Genomic DNA, 19,306 nt, shown 5'->3' on the forward strand with positions numbered 1-19,306 from the left:
AGCAGCGCACAAAGTCAGGTACCTCTGTCCCTGGCCATCATCAAACTCATGCACTCTGGCTGAATCCCTAAGAAGGGCCCTGCCCCTACTCCTGGCCACTCCCAGGTGCCTCTAGACAAGCATTCATCCGAGCACCTGTCTGTCAAGTTTTATGTACACAGCGCTGAGTGCTTGCGGTTTTCCTCAACGCCTGGCAGTTCTCAATAGGACCGACGGTGCCTCCTCGAATCTGTGCCTTCTTTATTTGGTCTCAAGACACCAGCCACCCTGCTCTGGTCTACCTTAGTTCACTGGGCTTCGTGGACTGGCTCCAACCCTCTGCTCTCCAAGCTGATAGTATCGATACCCAGGGTTTCCTCCCCCCGCAGCTTTTTCATTCCTTCAGCCAGGGTTATGCTTTAAGCACCGTCTTAAAATGGCTGACTTGCAAATGCGCGTCCCCAGCCACCGACTATGGCGCCCATGCTTGTCTCAGATGTGGCAGTGTGACCTTCCCCTTGCCCTGAGAACCCCCTTCCTGTGTGTTCATTGGCAGCTCCCTGGCGGTCACCTTTGCGTTTCCCTTCTTCTAACATTACAGGGATGAAATAAAGGCAGCAATGATCCAAGGAAGGTTGAGTTAACAAAAATATGTAAATAAATGTCGGTAAGCACATGCTAAATATTCACGGACCAGCTCTTTCCCAGAACTTTTTCAGGACCCAATTCAAACACAATGCCTGGCAGGTACTATGGATTTTATTTGGGAAAGTGTTGAAAGAAAGGCAGAAGGCCATACCTACATTGAAGGTACACCGACTAGTCCTATAGCTTTATGCTGACATCCAACAAGAATAAACATGTCTTGTAAATTGAATATAAATATGTGTCGCAGGAGGCAGGAAATCACATCCAGTGAATGGAGATGCACCTGGGGTAAAAGTCCCCCTGCCTTTTTTTCCTGGAGCATCCCTCACAGTTCCCCAAGGCATTGTCTACCATGCGTCACTCTTCCCAATATCTCCCTTTTTTATTGTTTACCATGCGTCATTCTTCTGACTATATTCCAACATCTCCCCCTTTTTATAAATTTTTTTTAAACTTCAGGATATTCATTCTTGTTTGGAGTCATTGACATCCCAAGAAAAGCATGAAAAAAAAAGCATGATGAGTGCACCTGTAGATACGAGAAAACTATGCCACCAGGAATGAAGACCCATTGCCCTCCGAGGCGTCGGAAATCCCTTCTGCTAATTCCTTGTCTGCAGATTTCAGGCAACTACTTAGAAAATGTCTGAAAAAAATCTTATTCTGGTACCCAGAGGTCTAGGTTTTTCATACCATCTGGGTCAGGGCAATGGCCACATATACCGGTGCGCATCCTGAAAATATCAGTAAACTCAAGTAATAGGTTCCCATTGGGGGAAATTTTTTTTAAAAAATTAAAAGTTAATAAGGTAATAGTAAAAGAGTCTTAGGAAGTAGTTCTCCCTTTTTATTTTATTTTTTTTAATTTTATTTACCAGTTTAAATTTAGATAAGAAACAAGGTTGCTTCACAAGTCAGTTCCCTCTCCCATTCCCTCCCTTCCTCCCGTGCCCTCCCCCCACCCCCCCCGTTATCCCCTCATTTTCCCAGGGAGGGTGAGGCCCTCCATGGGGGTGTCTATAGTCTGTCATTTCATATAGGGCAGGGCCTAGACCCTTCCCCAAGAGTTCAGGGTGAGAGTGCACCTCACATTGTTCTATGGGAGTCCAAAGTCCGTGTGTATACTTGGGATGGGTACTGATCTGCTGCCCAAGGCTCAATAGATTCCCTCGGCCTCTTCACTGACACCCAGATTCAGGGGGTCTTGATCAGTCCCATGCTGGATTCCCAGGCTGATGCCTGGGATTCAAGAGTTAACCTTTGTCTGGTCAGCTGTTTCTGGGGGTTAAACCAGCCCAGTCTTAATCCCTTTGATCATCAGTCCTCCCTCTCTGTTACTGGCTTTCTTGAGTTCAGCTCAGTACTTAACCAAGGGAGTCTGCCTCTTCTTCGATCAGCCACTAAATAAAGTTTCTGTTTCCCAGACTCTCTGGCCATAGGATTGTAGGCTGGCACTCCCCAGATCTATGTCTAAAATCCATATATGAGAGAGTACATGCCATGTTTCTCTTTTTGTGACTGGGTTACCTCACTCAGGATGGTTTCTGCTAGTGTCATCCATTTGCCTGCGAATCTCATGATTCCATTAATTTTTTCTGCTGAATAGTACTCCATTGTGTAGATGTACCACATTTTCTCTATCCACTCTTCAGGTGAGGGACATCTAGGTTGTTTCCAAGTTCTGGCAATTACAAATAAAGCTGCTATGAACATAGTGGAACAGACATCTTTGTTGTATGAATGGGCATCTTTTGGATATATGCCTAAGAGTGGAGTTGCTGGGTCTTGTGGTAGGTTTATTCCCATTTTTCTGAGGAATCTCCATACTGATTTCCAAAGTGGCTGAACCAGTTGGCACTCCCACCAGCAATGGAGGAGTGTCCCCCTTTCACCACATCCTCTCCAGCATAAATTGTCATTGGTGTTTTTGATTTTAGCCATTCTGACAGGAGTGAGATGGTATCTGAGAGTTGTTTTGATTTGCATTTCCCGGATGGCTAAGGATGTTGAGCACTTTCTCAAGTGCCTCTCAGCCATTTTAGACTCCTCTATTGAAAACTCTCTATTTAGTTCTGCAGCCCACTTTTTAATAGGGTCCTTTGGTGTTTTGGAGACTTGCTTCTTGAGTTCTTTGTAAATTTTGGAGATCAACCCTCTGTCAGATGTGGGATTAGTGAATATTTTTTCCCATTCTGTGGGCTCTTAAGGGTCAAGTGTATGCGCTACAAATGTTTGACCCTGTGGGCTGTGAAAGTTGAGTGACATGTTGAATTTGTCATTCTTCCCAGCATTTCTTAAAATTTCTACCAGTAAAATCTGGGCCATTATCTATTTTTAACTGTGTGGGAATACCCATAACAGTGAATATCTGAAAAAAAAAGGTGAAAATAAAAGCTTTGGGGGAGGGCAATTTATCTAACTTCCAACGTTGAACAGTTAATATTTTGTCATGTCAGCCTTGGCCGTCGATACTTAAATCCTCATGTGACCATCCTTGGGGAACAATAAGATTAGCACTGGGGGCACCCAAGACCTCAGAGCTATTGACCTAAACAGGAGTGATATTCTCTTCCCAACTAACCAAGTGAAGCCCATGAGGATCGGGTACCATAAGCCCCATGTTGTCTCATCAGTAAGGGATGCATTTCACAGAGGCAAGATAGCAAAAGCAGCAATAGTGCGGTCAGACCCTTCCCCTGAGGCTTTGTCAATTCTTATTTCCTTCGAAATTGATGCCTTCATCCCAGTCATGTCTGGTGGGGAGGGGTCTGCTCTTTTGTTTTTGATGGTTCGATGACTCTGCTTTGAGGGGTCTGCAGAGAATTCACGTGTGTTCCCTTGGCTTCACTTTCCCCCCTTGGCTCTGGGCTCATTTTTTCTTGTCTGCCACCATCATCCTTTCTCCTCGGTCATGCTGCTAGTTGATCGCATTCAACTCTGACTTCAAAGGTTTCCATCCCGGTAAGAGAAGGCCTGGACGTGATTGCCATGCTGACGGATGACGCCACAGTTGCCACCTGGAATAACCAAGGGCTACCCAATGACAGGATGTCAACTGAAAACGCCACCATTCTAACACACTGCGAACGCTGGCCCTTGATGATAGACCCTCAGCAACAGGGGATTAAGTGGATCAAGAATAAGTATGGGCCTGACCTGAAAGTCACGCACTTGGGCCAGAAAGGGTATGTGGGTCCTGATGAAGTTGTCTTTGTGTTAACCTGTTCTGGCATGGGTCTGAGCCTGACAGAGCCTCGAATTTCTACCTCCTTTATGGCATTACGGTTCTGTGCCGCTTGTCTGTTTTCTAACTGTATTTCTCACAAAGAATCTCTGTTGAAAGAGATTCGTGTTAGGTGTATCCAATTATTTTAAGAGTTTGAAAAAAAACTATCTGAGGTGGAAAATACATTATTATTTCCTAAGGCTAAGAATGGAAATATGATGTATTCCTTCTCTGAGTGTTGGGTATATGGTAACAGAAGGATTGTGTTTGTAGGCTAACAATGCCTACAGTCACAGCCCTAAGTGTGTTCTTTGCCTATGGAGGATGCTAATATGGCTACATGTTCCCATTCTGGGTACCCAATCTCCTAGACTGGTTCCACTGGTCAATTTTGAAAGTTGAGTCTGCTTAGATGCCATGTCACTGTGTCCTGTAGCACTGGGGTCTAAACATCAGGAAGCTGTGAGCTCACAGCTGGCCTTCATTCCGCATTGAATGGGTTGGGTTTTTTGAGGGGCTTTTTTTGGTTTTGATTTTGTTTTTGGACCAACTGATACTGCCTTGAGCCTTCCCCTGTGAAGTGAGTTTTTCGCAGCCATGAGACATAGACCCTGCTAATCGGAGAGATCACTTTGGAGAGGGAGAGATTCTTTTGGGGGCGCAGACATGAATATCACATGACAGTTTCCCATCTTATAGGACTTGAAGGTCTAAAGACCAAGGGTTGAGAAGATGGCTCAGTCAAGTGTTTTTGCAAGTGTGAGGACATGAGCTCAGTCTCCAGCACCCAGGAAAAGTTAGGTATAGTTTGCAATCCCAGCTCTGGGAAGAGGAAGGTGCTCCCGTCCCTGGGGCTTTCTGGCCAGCAAGTTTCAAGTCAGTGAGAGCTTGTCAAAAACAACAATGTGGATAGCTCCTGAGATACAGTACGAAAAGTTGACCTCTGGCCTCCACATGTGCGCTCGCGAGCGTGCACACACACACACACACACACACACACACACACACACACACAGGTCTAAAAATTTGATAAAACCAGTCATTTAGTTTCATTTATTCTAAATGGGCAAATGGAGTAAATGTGAATTTATGATACTTAGGTCGTTTATAGTTATTCCAAACACTGGTTATTATCAGAAGCAATTTCTGTTTGACCGCAAATTCTCAAAAAAACATGACCCCTAATATCTGGTGTGATGCTGTGTTATTAAAGTTCCCTTTAAGTCCATTTAAAATGGCTACATAAAATGCAATTTAATCATGTAACTTTGGACATTTTTCTTCTGTGCTTCTTTACGTCTTACTATTTCTGTTCTGGCTGCACTTGAAGGTTTCTAAATGCCATTGAGACAGCCCTGGCCTTTGGTGATGTCGTCCTAATCGAAAACCTCAAGGAAACAGTGGATCCAGTCCTTGGGCCTCTGCTTGGCAGGAACACCATTAAGAAAGGGAAGTAAGTGTTACGCTGTTTTTTTAAAACCATGCCTTGCGCCAAATGAGTTTGCCGCTATCTCTGGTTCTTGGCCTCATAAGCAGACACCATCCACAGGTGTCTGCTTGGTGACATTTCTGCACTCCGTTCCATTACAACTGTACCCTAAAGCCAAACCAGCCTCAGATAAGTCAAACTCACTCCTCACTCCACTTGACAAATCTCCCCTTGTGTGTTTACTCCCTGAATCCTAGACTGAGAATATACTAATATTCTGAGGTTAGTCCCCTGTGCTCAGTTTACATGACTTACTCTCTGACTTCAACAATTTGCAAAACACTTGTATCTACTTGTATTTACTTAATATATTCTCAAAATAGACTTTAAGTGGCCACTGTTTTTATCAGCATCTGGTAATAGCATCTTAAAAAAACCCATAGGGTTGCTATACTATCTCTTTTCTAGTATATTTAATATATACATATTACATACATACACACATACACTAACACATACTTGTAGAGAGAAGCCTTTTCCTTGCCAGCCGCTTTGGTTTTTCCCCACCAGTCGCCTGGGCTCTGCTGCATTGTAGTCCCCAAATAACACACAAGACTCTGTATTAATTATGAAGCTGTTGGCCTTGCATGTTCCTTACTGGCTGTCTCTGACTTAAGTATTTACCCCATAATTGTTAATCTAAGTATTTCTCTTACTGGAGAATAGGGTCCGGACTTCTTACTCCTATGTCAGCTACATGATGACTCTCTCTGTTTCTCCCTCCCAGAGTCCACCTCGACTCCTAGTCCCACCTATCTTGCTTCCCGATTGGCCAACAGTGCTTTATTGACATAAACACAGGACTTCCCCATCACATACCTACACATGAGTATACACACACACGCATATGAGTGCACACGCATACACACATATACACACAAACACACACACATATACACATACATACACATGTATACACACATGCACATGCCTACACATTCAAAAATAAAAAAGAGTCTATCTCAAGATCCCTTAAACTATGCCCACACCACCAAGTGGTAGGTTACCAACAAAGGGGGCTGTACTCTGCCTCACTCCTGCTAGTCATGCACGTAACCGTCCAAATGGCCCCATTCCCCTTGGGATATTAACACGTTCCAGAACATTCTCCCAGGGGCATCAGAACCACTTCCAGCCCGTCATCCCATCACACCTCTACACTGTTCAGAAACAGGAGTAGTGACGTCTTTAACCAAGCCCGGGTGGGGCCAGGGGACTTGGCTGCTTTAGTGGAAGGTCGTTCTTGAGGATCTGGGCTCGGCAGCTCAACTGTGCGGACCCGAGTTTATAGCCCTCGTAAACCCGGACATGGCGTCACGTGCCTATGAGGCCGAACCTTCTACGTAAGATGGGAGATGGAGGTGGGAGAACTCGCAGCCTCTCAAGTCCAGCTAGCCTGGGTGGAAGGCAAAGACGGACGCCTCCCTGTGACCTCCCCCATGCACGGAGACAGAGCTACAGACAGGCACGTGTGCACAGGCGAACACAGAGACCATGACCAGACTTACTTCATTGGATAGCTTTTTTTTTCCGTTTTCACTTGTGTTTCTTCACTAGGGTATAATTTTAAAACTTTCCCCAAACTCATTCTTTTTGCCTCCCACTCTGCCTCTAAGGCGTTTGTCTCCTTTTCCGTCAACCTGATTTCTCCTGAAAACACAAGTGGGCCGACTTAAGTAAGGGTGACTAACTCTTAGTCTCCAGTCAATTACTACGGCATTTATTATACAGCTTCCCAAGTAAATCAATTTAGAGTGACTGACAACTTGTAATTGTTTAATAAACCAAAATTTACCCAGACATGCATTTAGAAAAATCTAATAAGCCACCTGACAAACTGTAACTCCCAACACAAATATAATTGTAGCTTTGTCTGATGTGTTAAAAGTACAGTACGAAAATCTCAGATGTCGCTGAAGCGAAATCCTTGTTATTAAGGCGTTGGCTCTATTATGAAGACCTAAAACTTTTGTCAGTGAAATATGTATTCTCTAAGCTTTAACGTTAACTGGAAACAGAGCAATTTATGTGTAAAAAAAATCTGATGGTTCTCTGTCACATATGTGTTCGGAAAAATCTGAGTCTTGGAGGCTTGTGCACAAGCTTGTTGTTGGAATCTAGGATTGGAGTAGAAGTACTAGAGAACATATGCTTCAATTCTTTGTCTCTCTATTCTAATCTGCTGATTGGGAGTGAAAGGAAAAGTATTGTTGCGGGACCCCCAAAGTCAAGTTCTCAGCACAAGGAAATTGTTTTTCTCAGAGGGAAAGAATCACGGAAAAAGAGACAAAGACAGGAGATAGAGGACAAGGAAGAAGGAGAAGGAAACAAGGTGTATTTGTCCTTGAGGACAAAGGGCTGTCTCTGGATAGAAAGAAGAGAGACATGACCCATTGGCAAATAGCCATTTATGTAGGTAAAATGGGAACTCCATTAGGTGAACCAAATGGAGCTTTTGGTTGCTGGATTTCAATATTTTGATAGATGGACCTTGGTAGTCAGCCTCAGGAGGTGGGATCGGCTAAATAAGGGAATAAACCTTGGGCTAGCTTCAAGAATGTAATTTAACAGTTTTTAGCAAGGCAGAGGGAATCAGGGAGATAGGCCAGGCCTGCCAGAGCCACACGCTTGAGTGGACTAGTGTCCCTTCATCATAAGCATGAGTCTTCTGGACCGTCAGGGTCCCGCCGCCCTTCAGCCCCCAAACAAACACACAGACCCTATATTAGTTATAAATCTGTTGGCCGATGACTAGGTCTACTTATTGGCTAGCTCTGTCTTAATTATTGACCCGTTTCTATCAATCTGTGTATTGCCGCGAGGCTGTGGCTTACCCAGTAATGCCCCAGCATGGTGTTACTCCTTCGGCAGCATCACGACTCTGTGTGGCGGGCTCGCTCTGCCTACCTTTCCCAGAATTCTCCTCGCCTCCTAGCCCCACCTGTCTTGGCCGAACAACGTTTTATTCATCAACCAGTAAGAGAAACATATACAGAGGAAGCGTAGTCTGTGAGGCTGGACAAGGATGTGGATTCTGAAAAGACAGCTGGGGCTGGCTCTGGAGTTTTTGCAGCAGTCTGTAGTTGATTTGAAATCTGCTGGGACAGATAGACTAGGAATAGTGGTGAGGTTAAGGAGTTTAGAAAAAAAAACTTTTCCCTTGAATGTACATTTGAAACTGCTAAGTTTATGGCCCTGGCAGTTGGGAAGAGAAGTCCCAAGACCAGGGAAAGGCAAAGAAAGGGGAAAGACCCTCACCCTTAAGAATGGACAATAGACAGGAAAACAGGCTGTTGGTTGGCAGGAGTAATTGTCTAGAGTCCATTTGAGAGTTCTTAAGAGGAGCCAGGACAGTTTAGATTGGCTATGTAAGGATGATTGGGGAGCAATTGTTGTCTGAAAACAAGATCTCGTTGTGTTGGGGAGAACACAATTTGAGACACTCTTGTTACATCAGAATAGATTTTTCCCCTTGGGGTGTTCAGGTAGGTTCTGATATTGAAATATTTTGGGAACATAGATGACGGGGTAAGTTTCGTTAAACGGTGACAGAGGTGGTCTGAGGCAGATTTTTGGATTGGGGTGGAGAAGTTGAGAGAATTGAGAGCTCCCAGGGGGAACTCAAATGGCTGGGGACAAAGTCATTATTTGTTGGGGGGGGTTGGGCCTTGGTGACTGGAGCATGGCTGATGAGAGGAGCTGCGGACAAGGGGTAGGAACATTGAAAGGAGGCACCGACAATGGGGTGGGAGACTCGGAGAGAGGCATCAGTGAGGAGAGAGGTCGTTGGGTGACCTTGACCCAAGTGAGGGCTCGGTCATGAGAGTATGTCTGTGTGTGTGTGTGTGTGTGTGTGTGTGTGTGTGTGTGTGTGTGTGTGGCCAAGGAGACGCCTTGATTCAGCTGGGTCTTGTATGTGGGAATGTAGGATTTGTAGGGAGTGTTTGGATGGTTAATGAATTTAGGGGAGTCAGTGGGCAGTGAGTGCTTGGCAACTATTTGGGCAGAGGAAAAGTAGGAGTGCGGGAAAAGATAAATGAGATTTGTGAAGAACCGGTGATGAAGAGAGGGCGGGAACCAGGGGGTGAGTATGAATATTGACATTGGAGAGGTCAGTCTGACGTGGCCGTCTGACGGAAAGGAGCAGCTGTCTGTATAAAAAGTGTAGGCAGAAGTAACTCGAGGACCCTCTTGTGTATGAGAGGGATGAGGGAGGAGGTCTTTGAAAGTTTGGGACAGGAATGTAAAGGATCTGAGGGACATTGAAGCAAAGAAATAAGTGTGGAGAGATTGGGAGGGGCAGGTAAAGAATGTGAGTGATGATAGAAATTTGGAGAGAAAAATCTGAGTTCAGCTTCTTGGTGAGAGGCCCAGCTGGATCCAGAGCAGGAAGTGGGTTAGAAACGAAACAACCGTTCGTGACCAGGCCGAGAAGGGCAAACGGGCAGGTAATGGGTAGACAAGCAGCTGAGTAAGCTGTGCCAACAGTGGGGAACCTAGCTGAGCCAAGGCTCCTGGGACAGTCAGGGAGTGCTCACCGTACAACCCAAGCACCAGGTACCAGATAGCAGGTTGCTATGGGGGCCACGCCCTCACTGTAATAGGTGTCCATCCTTTTACAGGGTTTCAGGTGAGGGGGTTACGCCCTTGCCTTAGTCATTGTTGGACTTGGTTTCTCTGATGTGATTGTAACACACCCACGTGTCTCTACATTTGCAATACATCCCCAAGAAATGTATGCATGGGACAGCTCCCTTGCTTTTCCTGGTCTGTGCTAGGTGGGCACTGCCTGCTTCTGAGGCTACCCAGGGTCTGTGGCCATCCTTCTCCCTCAAAGTGTAGCCGAAAGCCACTCGTGTAATGGAGTCTCTGAGGGCAAGGCACAGCTGTTTTGTGCAATAGGACAAACAGAGTAAGACGCAGCCTGACCCCAACACACACAGTTAATGTATATTCTTTCCTTGGCTACTTAATGAAACAGTGATAAGAATGATGTGTGGCTGGTTGTGAGCATGAACCAATGATGAGCCAGAACTCCTGAGGCGGGACATCGTCTTTCGACGTCAGACACGTAAACGAGCCACAGAGAGAACAATGAGGCAGATCAGCAAAAGGTTGGGGATGAGGGAGGCATCTTCAAGGCCTGTGGCACCTCAGTCACTTCCCAGAGGGCATGGAAGGTCTGAGTTTTGTTTTCATTCTAGCTTAATGCTGACACTATAAAATCTTGAGGATTTGAGCTGGAGAGATGGCTGGGCGGATGAGAGCACTGGCTGCTCTTTTCAGAGCACCTGACTCGGCTCCCAGCACCCACAAGGCAGCTTACAACCATCTGTAACTCCATTTCCACGGGGATCTGACGCACTCTTTTGGCTTCCACCATGGGCACCAGATACATGCATGCTGCACAGACATAGATGCAGGCCAAAACCTTGTATGTATAAAATAAAATAAATTAAACACACACAAAATCTGTAGCATGCAAACATTTAAAAAGGATAATAGTGTGCATTCGCCGTTTGAATTACTGCTGACCCCTCAAGCCACTTTGGGCCCCTCCTGTCACCAATTCTGCCTCCTCTTTCAAGGGCAATCAAGAATTTTGCATTTTGCTAATCATTTCGTTACTTTGTTTACAGTGATTTTGTCCTATATGTGTGTGATCTGAAATGATATGCTGTTTAGCTTTCTTTGACTTGGGACTTAATAAAAAAGTCCACTATACCACGTGCAGTTTAAATGGGACTTGGTTTCTTTTTCTTTTTTATTTGATATTGCGATCTAAGATTTACTGACATCATTGCTTTCAGCTCCAGTTTATTCCATTTCTTTTCCTTTATCTTCCTTTTTAGTGCTGCCCCAGGACCCTGTGCATGTCAAACAAATATCCTCCCACAGAGCTAAGCTCTTCCCACCCTTTGCATTGTTGAAATGTTCAATGCGCTGTGATCCCCCCCCCCCCCCATGTCAATTTGAAGTTCTTATCGCAGGGCATTTAGCTTAGCTTATTTTTTTTCATATTAGAAGCCACACAACTCCAAACAGTATAGATTATTCCCATGCACATGTACAGACATCACAACGAAAGGATCTTCACTGTGGAATGGAATGGCTGTGCTGTAAAGTATCACGTCCTGTCAGCTTTAAAAGCTAACTCCACGTGGCTTGGCCAGTCAAGTGCTTGCTGGACAGATGTAAGGTCCTAAATTTAATTTTCAAAGCCCATGAAAGCCAGGTGTAGGCACAGGGCCACCCACAATCATTGCAGGCTGGAGCAGGAGGCCAAGGAGGTTGCTGGCCAGACAGTCAATGAACTCCAGGCTGAGTGACAGACTCTGTCTCAAAAATAAGAACTATTGCCAAAAAAAAAAAAAAAAATAGGCTGGGCGTTGGCCTTTAACCCCAGCACTTGGGAGGTAGAGGCAGGCGGATCTCTGTGAGTTCGAGACCAGCCTGGTCTTCAAGAGCTAGTTCCAGGACAGCCTCCAAAGCTACAGGGAAACCCTGTCTCAAAGGAAAAAAAAAAAAAAAAAAAAAAAAAAAGAACTGTTGAAGAAGACGCGTTGATTTCTGTGCTCTACGTTAACACAAATACACATGTACATGAGAACACACACACACACACACACACACACACACACAGAGCCCAAAGATATAACTTGGTTTTCAAAAGTAGTTAGTGCTTCTTTGCTCTTTGATCCTATATAATAATGGTGTCTTTCAGAAAGTCAGATTGGGAACCTCCACTCTAGCTGTTTTTTATAATCCAAAAGATTCCTCTATGTAAGACTCTTAGTTACCCCTTCCTATGAGGGACCGTTCCAAGCTCTACTCTACATTTTTCTCTACTCTTACATCGAAATGAGAAAAAAAAAACTGTGGGTGCCATGTTCTGAGAACAGTTTTTCCCAATAAGTGATTAAGCCACACTTAGAACAAAGCTTAATGTTTTAGCCATCGCTCCATCTCCAACTGATGAGATATTAAAAGCAGAATAAATTCTTGTTCCTTTGTTTAAACTCGCGTGTTTTTAAGTGAGGAATTTAAAAAAAATAGCCACATATAGGCAGGTTTGAAGGGAATGTAGAAAGAGAAGACTGGTAGAAGTAAGAATTACTTTTACTTGCTTAATTCAATAAATAGAAATTGAGAGAAGAAATAACACGAGGAAATGGTAATGGGGGTGGGGAAAAGCTGATGTGGTTTGGGTAAGGGACACCCAAGTTTGTAATACCACAGGACCAGAAGCGTGTGGATGCGTGTCACCTTGGTCTCTCACAAATTTGTAAAATTGCCAGGAGATCTTGCTCTCTGCCTCTGTTTGTTTCTGTTTCAGTCTCTGTGTTTCTCTTTGTATTTCAAAGACTAGACAATGTTAAAAGTTTAAAAATGGGGATGGGTTGGAGTGGGGGGAGATGGCAACCCTTGTTACCCTCCCTGGGGCAGAAAGGACAGCATGCTTAGCCTCCTACCGAGAGCCCCAGTACCCACAAAGTTCTCAACTATTAATAGCATTTGCATTTATTTTACTTGTTTGTTTGGGGAAGGCTTTAAAAAAAAACACTGTTAGCTTATTTTTTTTATAAATAATAAATGTACGTGCAATGTTTGTGATATATAGCATAGCCCAAAAGTTGAAGTTCATTAAAAATTGGAATGTTGTGGAGTATGAAGTAATGAATACTAATTACTCCTTTCATGTCTGACAGCTCCCCCTGGACCAATACATCAGCCCAGACTTTAATTTGGTTCGAGTAATGGTTTCATCAATAGTGCATTAAATCTGTGTTTGAGAAGATATACAGTTGAACCTGACCCACACTGTAGATACCTGCCATAAAAGGGCCATAGGCTGTCAACAGCTGGATAATTACAAATAATTAAATCCACCGAACTCCAGACAATCCTAATTTTATATAAAATATATCTTAACATATCAATCGACAGAAAACATATCTGGGAAGATTTATCAGAACGTATTTTTCTTCCAAAGCAAATTTACTGGCTTACACATTAGAGAAGTTGCTGGACTGTGAAGTATCTTTATAAAATTATATCACTTTAATCTTTCAAATCCCCACAAGTGTTATGGAAGTCAGTTCTGCACTTTAATCTTGCCCAGGGTAACCTCACTGCAAGACGAATGCTCATTTGTTTCTCAGGAAATAAATATTTTTTAAAGATAATTTTTATTTCCTCCTGCATCTACTCCTCATATATTCCTTTGACAATAGTCTGTTTTAAAAGGAGACCCAGAATCAGCTAGCAGATACAGTAGCTATTTGCAATAAATTTTCATTTTACACAAATAATACCAAAAAAAAAAAAAAAAAGGAAGACAGCCTTATTGTCGACACTTGTTTTATAATGACTGGCTTTCCTCACAAAGAATTTTGCCTTGTCGGACTTTCTGGCTATTAAATATTATGTTGCTGGTGGTGTAATGTAATTATGTCATGGTTAACTGTAGACCTGTCTGAGGAGGTCTCACGTAAAACCCACTTTGTGACTTCATTCTTGTTCTCCCTGAAAAAAAATAATAAGTCAGCATTCTAGTCTCCCCTGCCTTCTGAATTCAAAATAAAGTTTTTTGTTTTTGATTTTTTGAGACAAGGTTTCTCTGTGTAGCAGCCCCAGCTGTTCTGGAACTAGCTCTTTTGGACAGGCTGGCCTCGAACTCACAGAGATCGACAGACCTCTGCCTCCTGAGCACTGGGATTAAAGGCATGTGCCATTGCTGCCCAGCCAAAATAAAGTTCTTATTGTCAGGAAAAACACCACAACTTTTCCATTCCGAACCTTAGTCCAGGTTGTAAAAGGGAATAGAGTGTCATCATGAAGGTCTGATAAGCAAGCCTTGCTATAGAGGGATCCGGCTCTTAGATTTTTATCTGAAAATCATTACCAAACCATGCCACAGATTTAAAAGAAAGAACTTTGGATTCTTTTCTTCAGGAAAGCGATCCTCTAAAACATCCGAAATTAATTGACCTAGAATATCTTATTTTTGGCACCGTACTGTGTTTCAATACGGTAGGAGAGAGACAGAGAGTGACAGAGACAGGAGGAGAGAGGGAGAGACAAAGAGACAGAGTGACAGGGAGGGAGGGAGGGAGGGAGGGAGAGAGAGAGAGAGAGAGAGAGAGAGAGAGACAGAGAGAGACAGAGAGAGACAGAGAGAGAGAGAGAGAGAGAGCATGCACGCATGTATTTATTCCAAGGGAGGTAATTTTCTTTCAGCTGGCTTTTTGGTTATTGTACTTCTCTGCTGTGTTACCTGGAGTTCCAAAACATCTTTTTCGTTTCGTTTTGAAATTCCGATTGAAGTTAGCTATCTGAATTCACTTGTGAGAAAGGGCAAGCAGATTAACTCATTTCTGCTCCTTGGGAGTGGGGGAAGAAGGGGGCTTCCTTCCCTTCAGGGCTGGCCAGCTGTGAGGCTTTCAGCCAAAGCCTTTCGGGAGAAACTGGGTTTGACCAACGAGCACAGCCCTTCCAGCTGGGGTTGCTAAGTTACGGCTCTGTGCCCAACTCTGCACACCTGAGCTTTTTGGCTATACTCTCAGCAGTAAAGCAGGAACTCATTTTAAACAGCAGGGTGGACCGGAAGGCTTTTAGATGTCTATTGAAAAGTTGATTTTTCTTCTCTGGAGTGTGCTTTTATGCCCAAGTAGTGGGTCTCTGTTATTTATTTACCATAAAAACCTACCTTCTATCTTTACCGGAACTGTCCAAATTAGAAAAAGAACATTCTGTAGACTAATACTACATTCTGTAGAAGAGCAGTTTCTCTCCAAACTTCAAATCCTACAAATACTTTTGCAAGAGTCCACCTGCAGCATTCCTAGTGAAGACAAGAACCTGCTGTGGATGTCAGTCTTTATTCTACACAAATTATGCTGTTTTCTGTGTTTGTTTTTGGGTGACTCTTAAAAAACGGTGATGGCATTTGCTTTGGTACCAAGACTATCTGCTCACATCAGAAATCCGTTTAGGTTTCTGTCATTCAAAACAGGTAGCATCTCAGCTATAAGGTGCCGACTGGAGACCAGCTCCGGCAGATGTGGGCACTTGGGAGACAAAGGCAGGCAGAGCTCTGTTACTTCCAGGCTAGCCTGGTCTACATAATGAGCTCTCGACCACCCAGGGATACATGGGGAGATACTGTTTCCAAAAAAGAAAAAGAGAGAGAGGAAGAAAGAGAGAGGGGGAGGGGGAAGAGAGGGAGGGGGGGAGGACGGAAGGAAGGAAAAAATAGAATAGTAACCCTACATATGTTTTTTTGTTTTAAAATCGTTTTGGAGGAGGAGAATAATTTTTATTCAAAACTCAGGATGGTCATGATTTGAGGACAATGGCAACAAGGCTTGTCCATGAAGGCAGACTGAAATCAGAAGCCACAATAGCTCTAGAGAGCACGGTCTAGAGTATTCTCTGATATTCCTCATATGTCTTTTTTAAACTTTTATAAAAACATATTCTAAAAATATCTGTAAATAGATTAGAAACATCACACACCAAAATTAATCAGGTGCAAAATCCATTCAACTTAGGGAACTTACACATACTTAGAACGCTTAGATGTGAAGTCTCCCATTATGTTTTACACTTTCGGTAGCAATATATTTTTAGGCGCTTATCCACCACCCAAAACAAGACTCTATTACAAAGTTAGAACAAAAACAATTGGCTTTCTATCCTCTTTCAAAACTTGTATCATATCCCCTTTCCTATCCTCCCTCCAGGCCCTCCTCTGTCTCCCCAACTCCAATTCCTCTCAAATTCACAGTCTTTTTCCTTGTTATTCTCTGTGTCTCTCTCTCTCTGTCTCTCTGTCTCTCTGTCTCTCTCTCTCTCTCTCTCTCTCTCTCTCTCTCTCTCTCTCACACACACACACACACATACACACACACTGCCTCATACAGAAATACAACCTGGTGAGTCCATTTAGTATTGCTTGTAGTATATGATTTCAGGACTGACCACTTGGTATTGAATAACCAATTTAGAGGCTCATCCTTGGGGAAAAGTATTTTCCCACTCTTAGCATTCCCAGCTTCCTGCAGTTCTCTGACTATGCGTGGTGGGAGCTCTGTAGTTTCCACCTCTGTGGTAACATGCCTGCTGGTGCTGGAGTTTTTCAGGTCTTGGCTTGGGCAACCATGTTGTTGAGCTATCATGAATGAAGAAGAAGCATCCTGTCATTTCTAGGCGACACAATCTCACTGCAGATTTCCTGGTTCTTTGGCCCTTAAAATCCTTCTGCCCCTCTTCTCTGATGTCCCCCTGAACTTCAGCAGCAGGGGTTGAGTTTTAGATATGTCCAGTGGGGGTATGCACTCCATGATAAATGGTTTTCTGTAATGATCTTCCTCTGTTACAGAGAGATGCTTCTGCGATGAGTGATGGAAGCTACCTGTGGGTAAAGATAAGTGAATGAAAAAAAGAAATTAAAAAAAAAGGACATGACTGGTCCTAGGTATAGTAGACAAGGGGGCTTATTGCAGATAAAAGGCAGAGCATAGCCAGAGACAGGGACATCTGGGAGAGCCCCGAGTAGACGTGACCCGATTAAGCCAGGCCACATGAGAATGGGAGGGGAGAGGAGAGAGTCAGCCCACGAGGCCAGGAAGGCCAAAAAGGACTGGAATAGCAAAATGGTTGGATTATATAGAAAACGGTGGCTGGGGGAAAGGAAGGCCAGCCCCTGGACTGGAGAAGTTTAGGGTAGGGAGCGAGGTTTGCCATCCGCTGTAACAGGTAGAGACCAAGGGATGTTGGAAGAACCCGGCAGCCAGCGTGCGCTCTGGTAGGTTAGATCAACACCTCAGCCCTCTGTCTGGGGTTTGATACCTAACATCGAGTATTTGGAGTAATTATTTAGATTCCAGCCAGGAATTACATCTGTTTAGTGGAGTGGCGGCAGCAGAAGACAGACAGGTTCTCCCTTACTAGTCCCAGGTAGATGGCTAGGTTTTCTGTACCAAGCAAATCATTTCCCCTCCTTCCCTAGCTTGCCTTAATGAAATCAGACAGCTGTTGGCTACTGCCAAGACGTGAGTGCCACTAGGATACCCTTAGGGATATCTTGTCATGCTGGCCCTTGCTATGAAAAGTGCACATTTTAACCTCCACTTTTAGGATCTCACCTTGGTGACATGGGTGCTGTCTCTCGATGGCCACAGATTGCAGCTTCCAGGGGTCTCTGGTAGCAGCAGCCGCTGTGGGTGCAGGGGTGTTAACAGAAGTGCTATGAGAACCAGCCAGTAAACACTGGCCTTGACTCTCATTATGTGCATCCCAACACCACAGCAGTGACCCTCCGTAGCTTGGAGTAATGAGATATCTTTTCACTCCAGAGAACACTTTTGGGCTGGATTTTGAATGAACTTTTGGAAGAGTTCCAATATTCCTAGTATACCTGGTCTTCATTCAATCCTGACCTATGAAAGCTGAATTTGGGTTAATATGTATATATGTATATATGTTATGGTATGATCATCAGTCAGAATCATTAATTCCTTTTGTATTTCCTGGGAGCCAGAGGCCTGTAACTTCCATATAAATTGCATGACTTATTTTTTAAAAGGCATAAATTAATTAATTCATATAGTAAGTATACTTACTAAATAGAAATCAGGGATCCCAGAGTAGGTGCGGGCACTTGAATAATGACAGCCATTTTCTTTCATAAACAGCAGAATTTCTAACTGCAGATCAGCAAGCCGTGTGCTCTGAGCCGTGTCTGTTTTTCCCAGAGCTGCCTCGGGTTGGTACCAGGTCAGCTGTTACCCTCCATGTCCTCTTATGATCAATAGCTAGACATGTTCACAGAGACACTGCAGGCAGCCTCTGCGAACACAAAATAGCCCACAATGGGATTTTTTTTACACTGTGTGTCTAGAGACCAGGGTCCTAGTAGACCCAGCTTTGCCAGGCAAGAGTGACCTTGGGCAAGTCATGGGCTCTTTGGGTTCATAAAAAGAATCTAGAGGGGCTAAGCCTGCTCTAAAATTAGTGCCACTAGGTGAGCCAGAATGCCCTTGACTCATATGTCCTAGCCCTTCAGACCATAGCGTTTACCCTGGGAAAAATCATTTCATTTCCGTTATGAGCTGCACTAATAAGTCTCTCACCTCCAAACCATCCAATCTCATCCAGCAAGAAGGGGAGGGGTTAGCTAACTCCTTGGGAGGGCGTAAAAAATGCCCTCCATGAGCAACTGTAGCACAGATTCAGAAGTTCAGTCCTAAGAGTTTCATTGTAACACTATGTTTGGGGGCTTGGGGGAGGCACAACAGAGTACTCTGTTTTGGAGGGCAGCAGGACAGGACTTCGCTTTAAACAAAACCTGTACATCCTGTAGCTCCAAGGAGCCATAGTGGCCTTGGGTACTAGGAAGTCAACCTTGGGAAGCTGTCGCGTGCTTTCCCACCCCTCTGGTTAATTCTGTCCTTTTTTTTTTTTTTAGAGTCTTCAAATTAGAAGAGAGTGTTAACGGTCTGTTTAATTTTCCCAGACAGGAGATTAGCCAAAAATTAACCTAGCAGCAATGATAAAACCCACTGTGTCATTATGCAATTTTTGCCTTTCATAGATCATAAACACCTCCCAATTGAGGATAATTTACTGTCCCTGGGAAAGCTAAAGCTATCAAATGATGCTTTTGAGCAAGGTGTGAAAAAAAAAACCCAGTGTATAGGCAGTTCTCTTCCACAGCAGAGCCCCCCTCCCTGCACCTTATTATTTATTCAGTGTGTGTGTTTATCATTTAGTATTTAATTTATTATTATTTAGTGTATGTGCCTTAATGTGGAAGCCAGAATTTGATACTAAGTATTGTCTCCAATTGCCTGCCACCTTAATGTTTTGAGATGGCGCAAGGAGCTTGCCGATTCAGCTAGCTGACTTGTGCCAGCAAGCCCCAGAGTTCTTCAGTTTCAGTCTCCCCAGGGTTAGCGGTA

At 44.0% G+C, this 19,306-nt stretch overlaps 1 protein-coding gene across 1 annotated transcript in view; it reads left to right on the forward strand.

Annotated features, from left to right (window-relative positions):
- Positions 1–19,306, forward strand: part of Dnah11 (dynein axonemal heavy chain 11) — a 308,279-nt gene that overhangs the window by 233,004 nt on the left and 55,969 nt on the right. Inside the window, exons 64-65 of the mRNA XM_040742314.1 lie at positions 3,577–3,812; positions 5,184–5,306. Coding sequence (XP_040598248.1) covers positions 3,577–3,812; positions 5,184–5,306 — 359 coding nt within the window. The remainder of the gene's footprint in view (positions 1–3,576; positions 3,813–5,183; positions 5,307–19,306) is intronic.

The sequence above is a fragment of the Mesocricetus auratus genome, unplaced genomic scaffold, assembly GCF_017639785.1.
Source record: "Mesocricetus auratus isolate SY011 unplaced genomic scaffold, BCM_Maur_2.0 Super-Scaffold_15014, whole genome shotgun sequence".
NCBI lineage: Eukaryota > Metazoa > Chordata > Mammalia > Rodentia > Cricetidae > Mesocricetus > Mesocricetus auratus.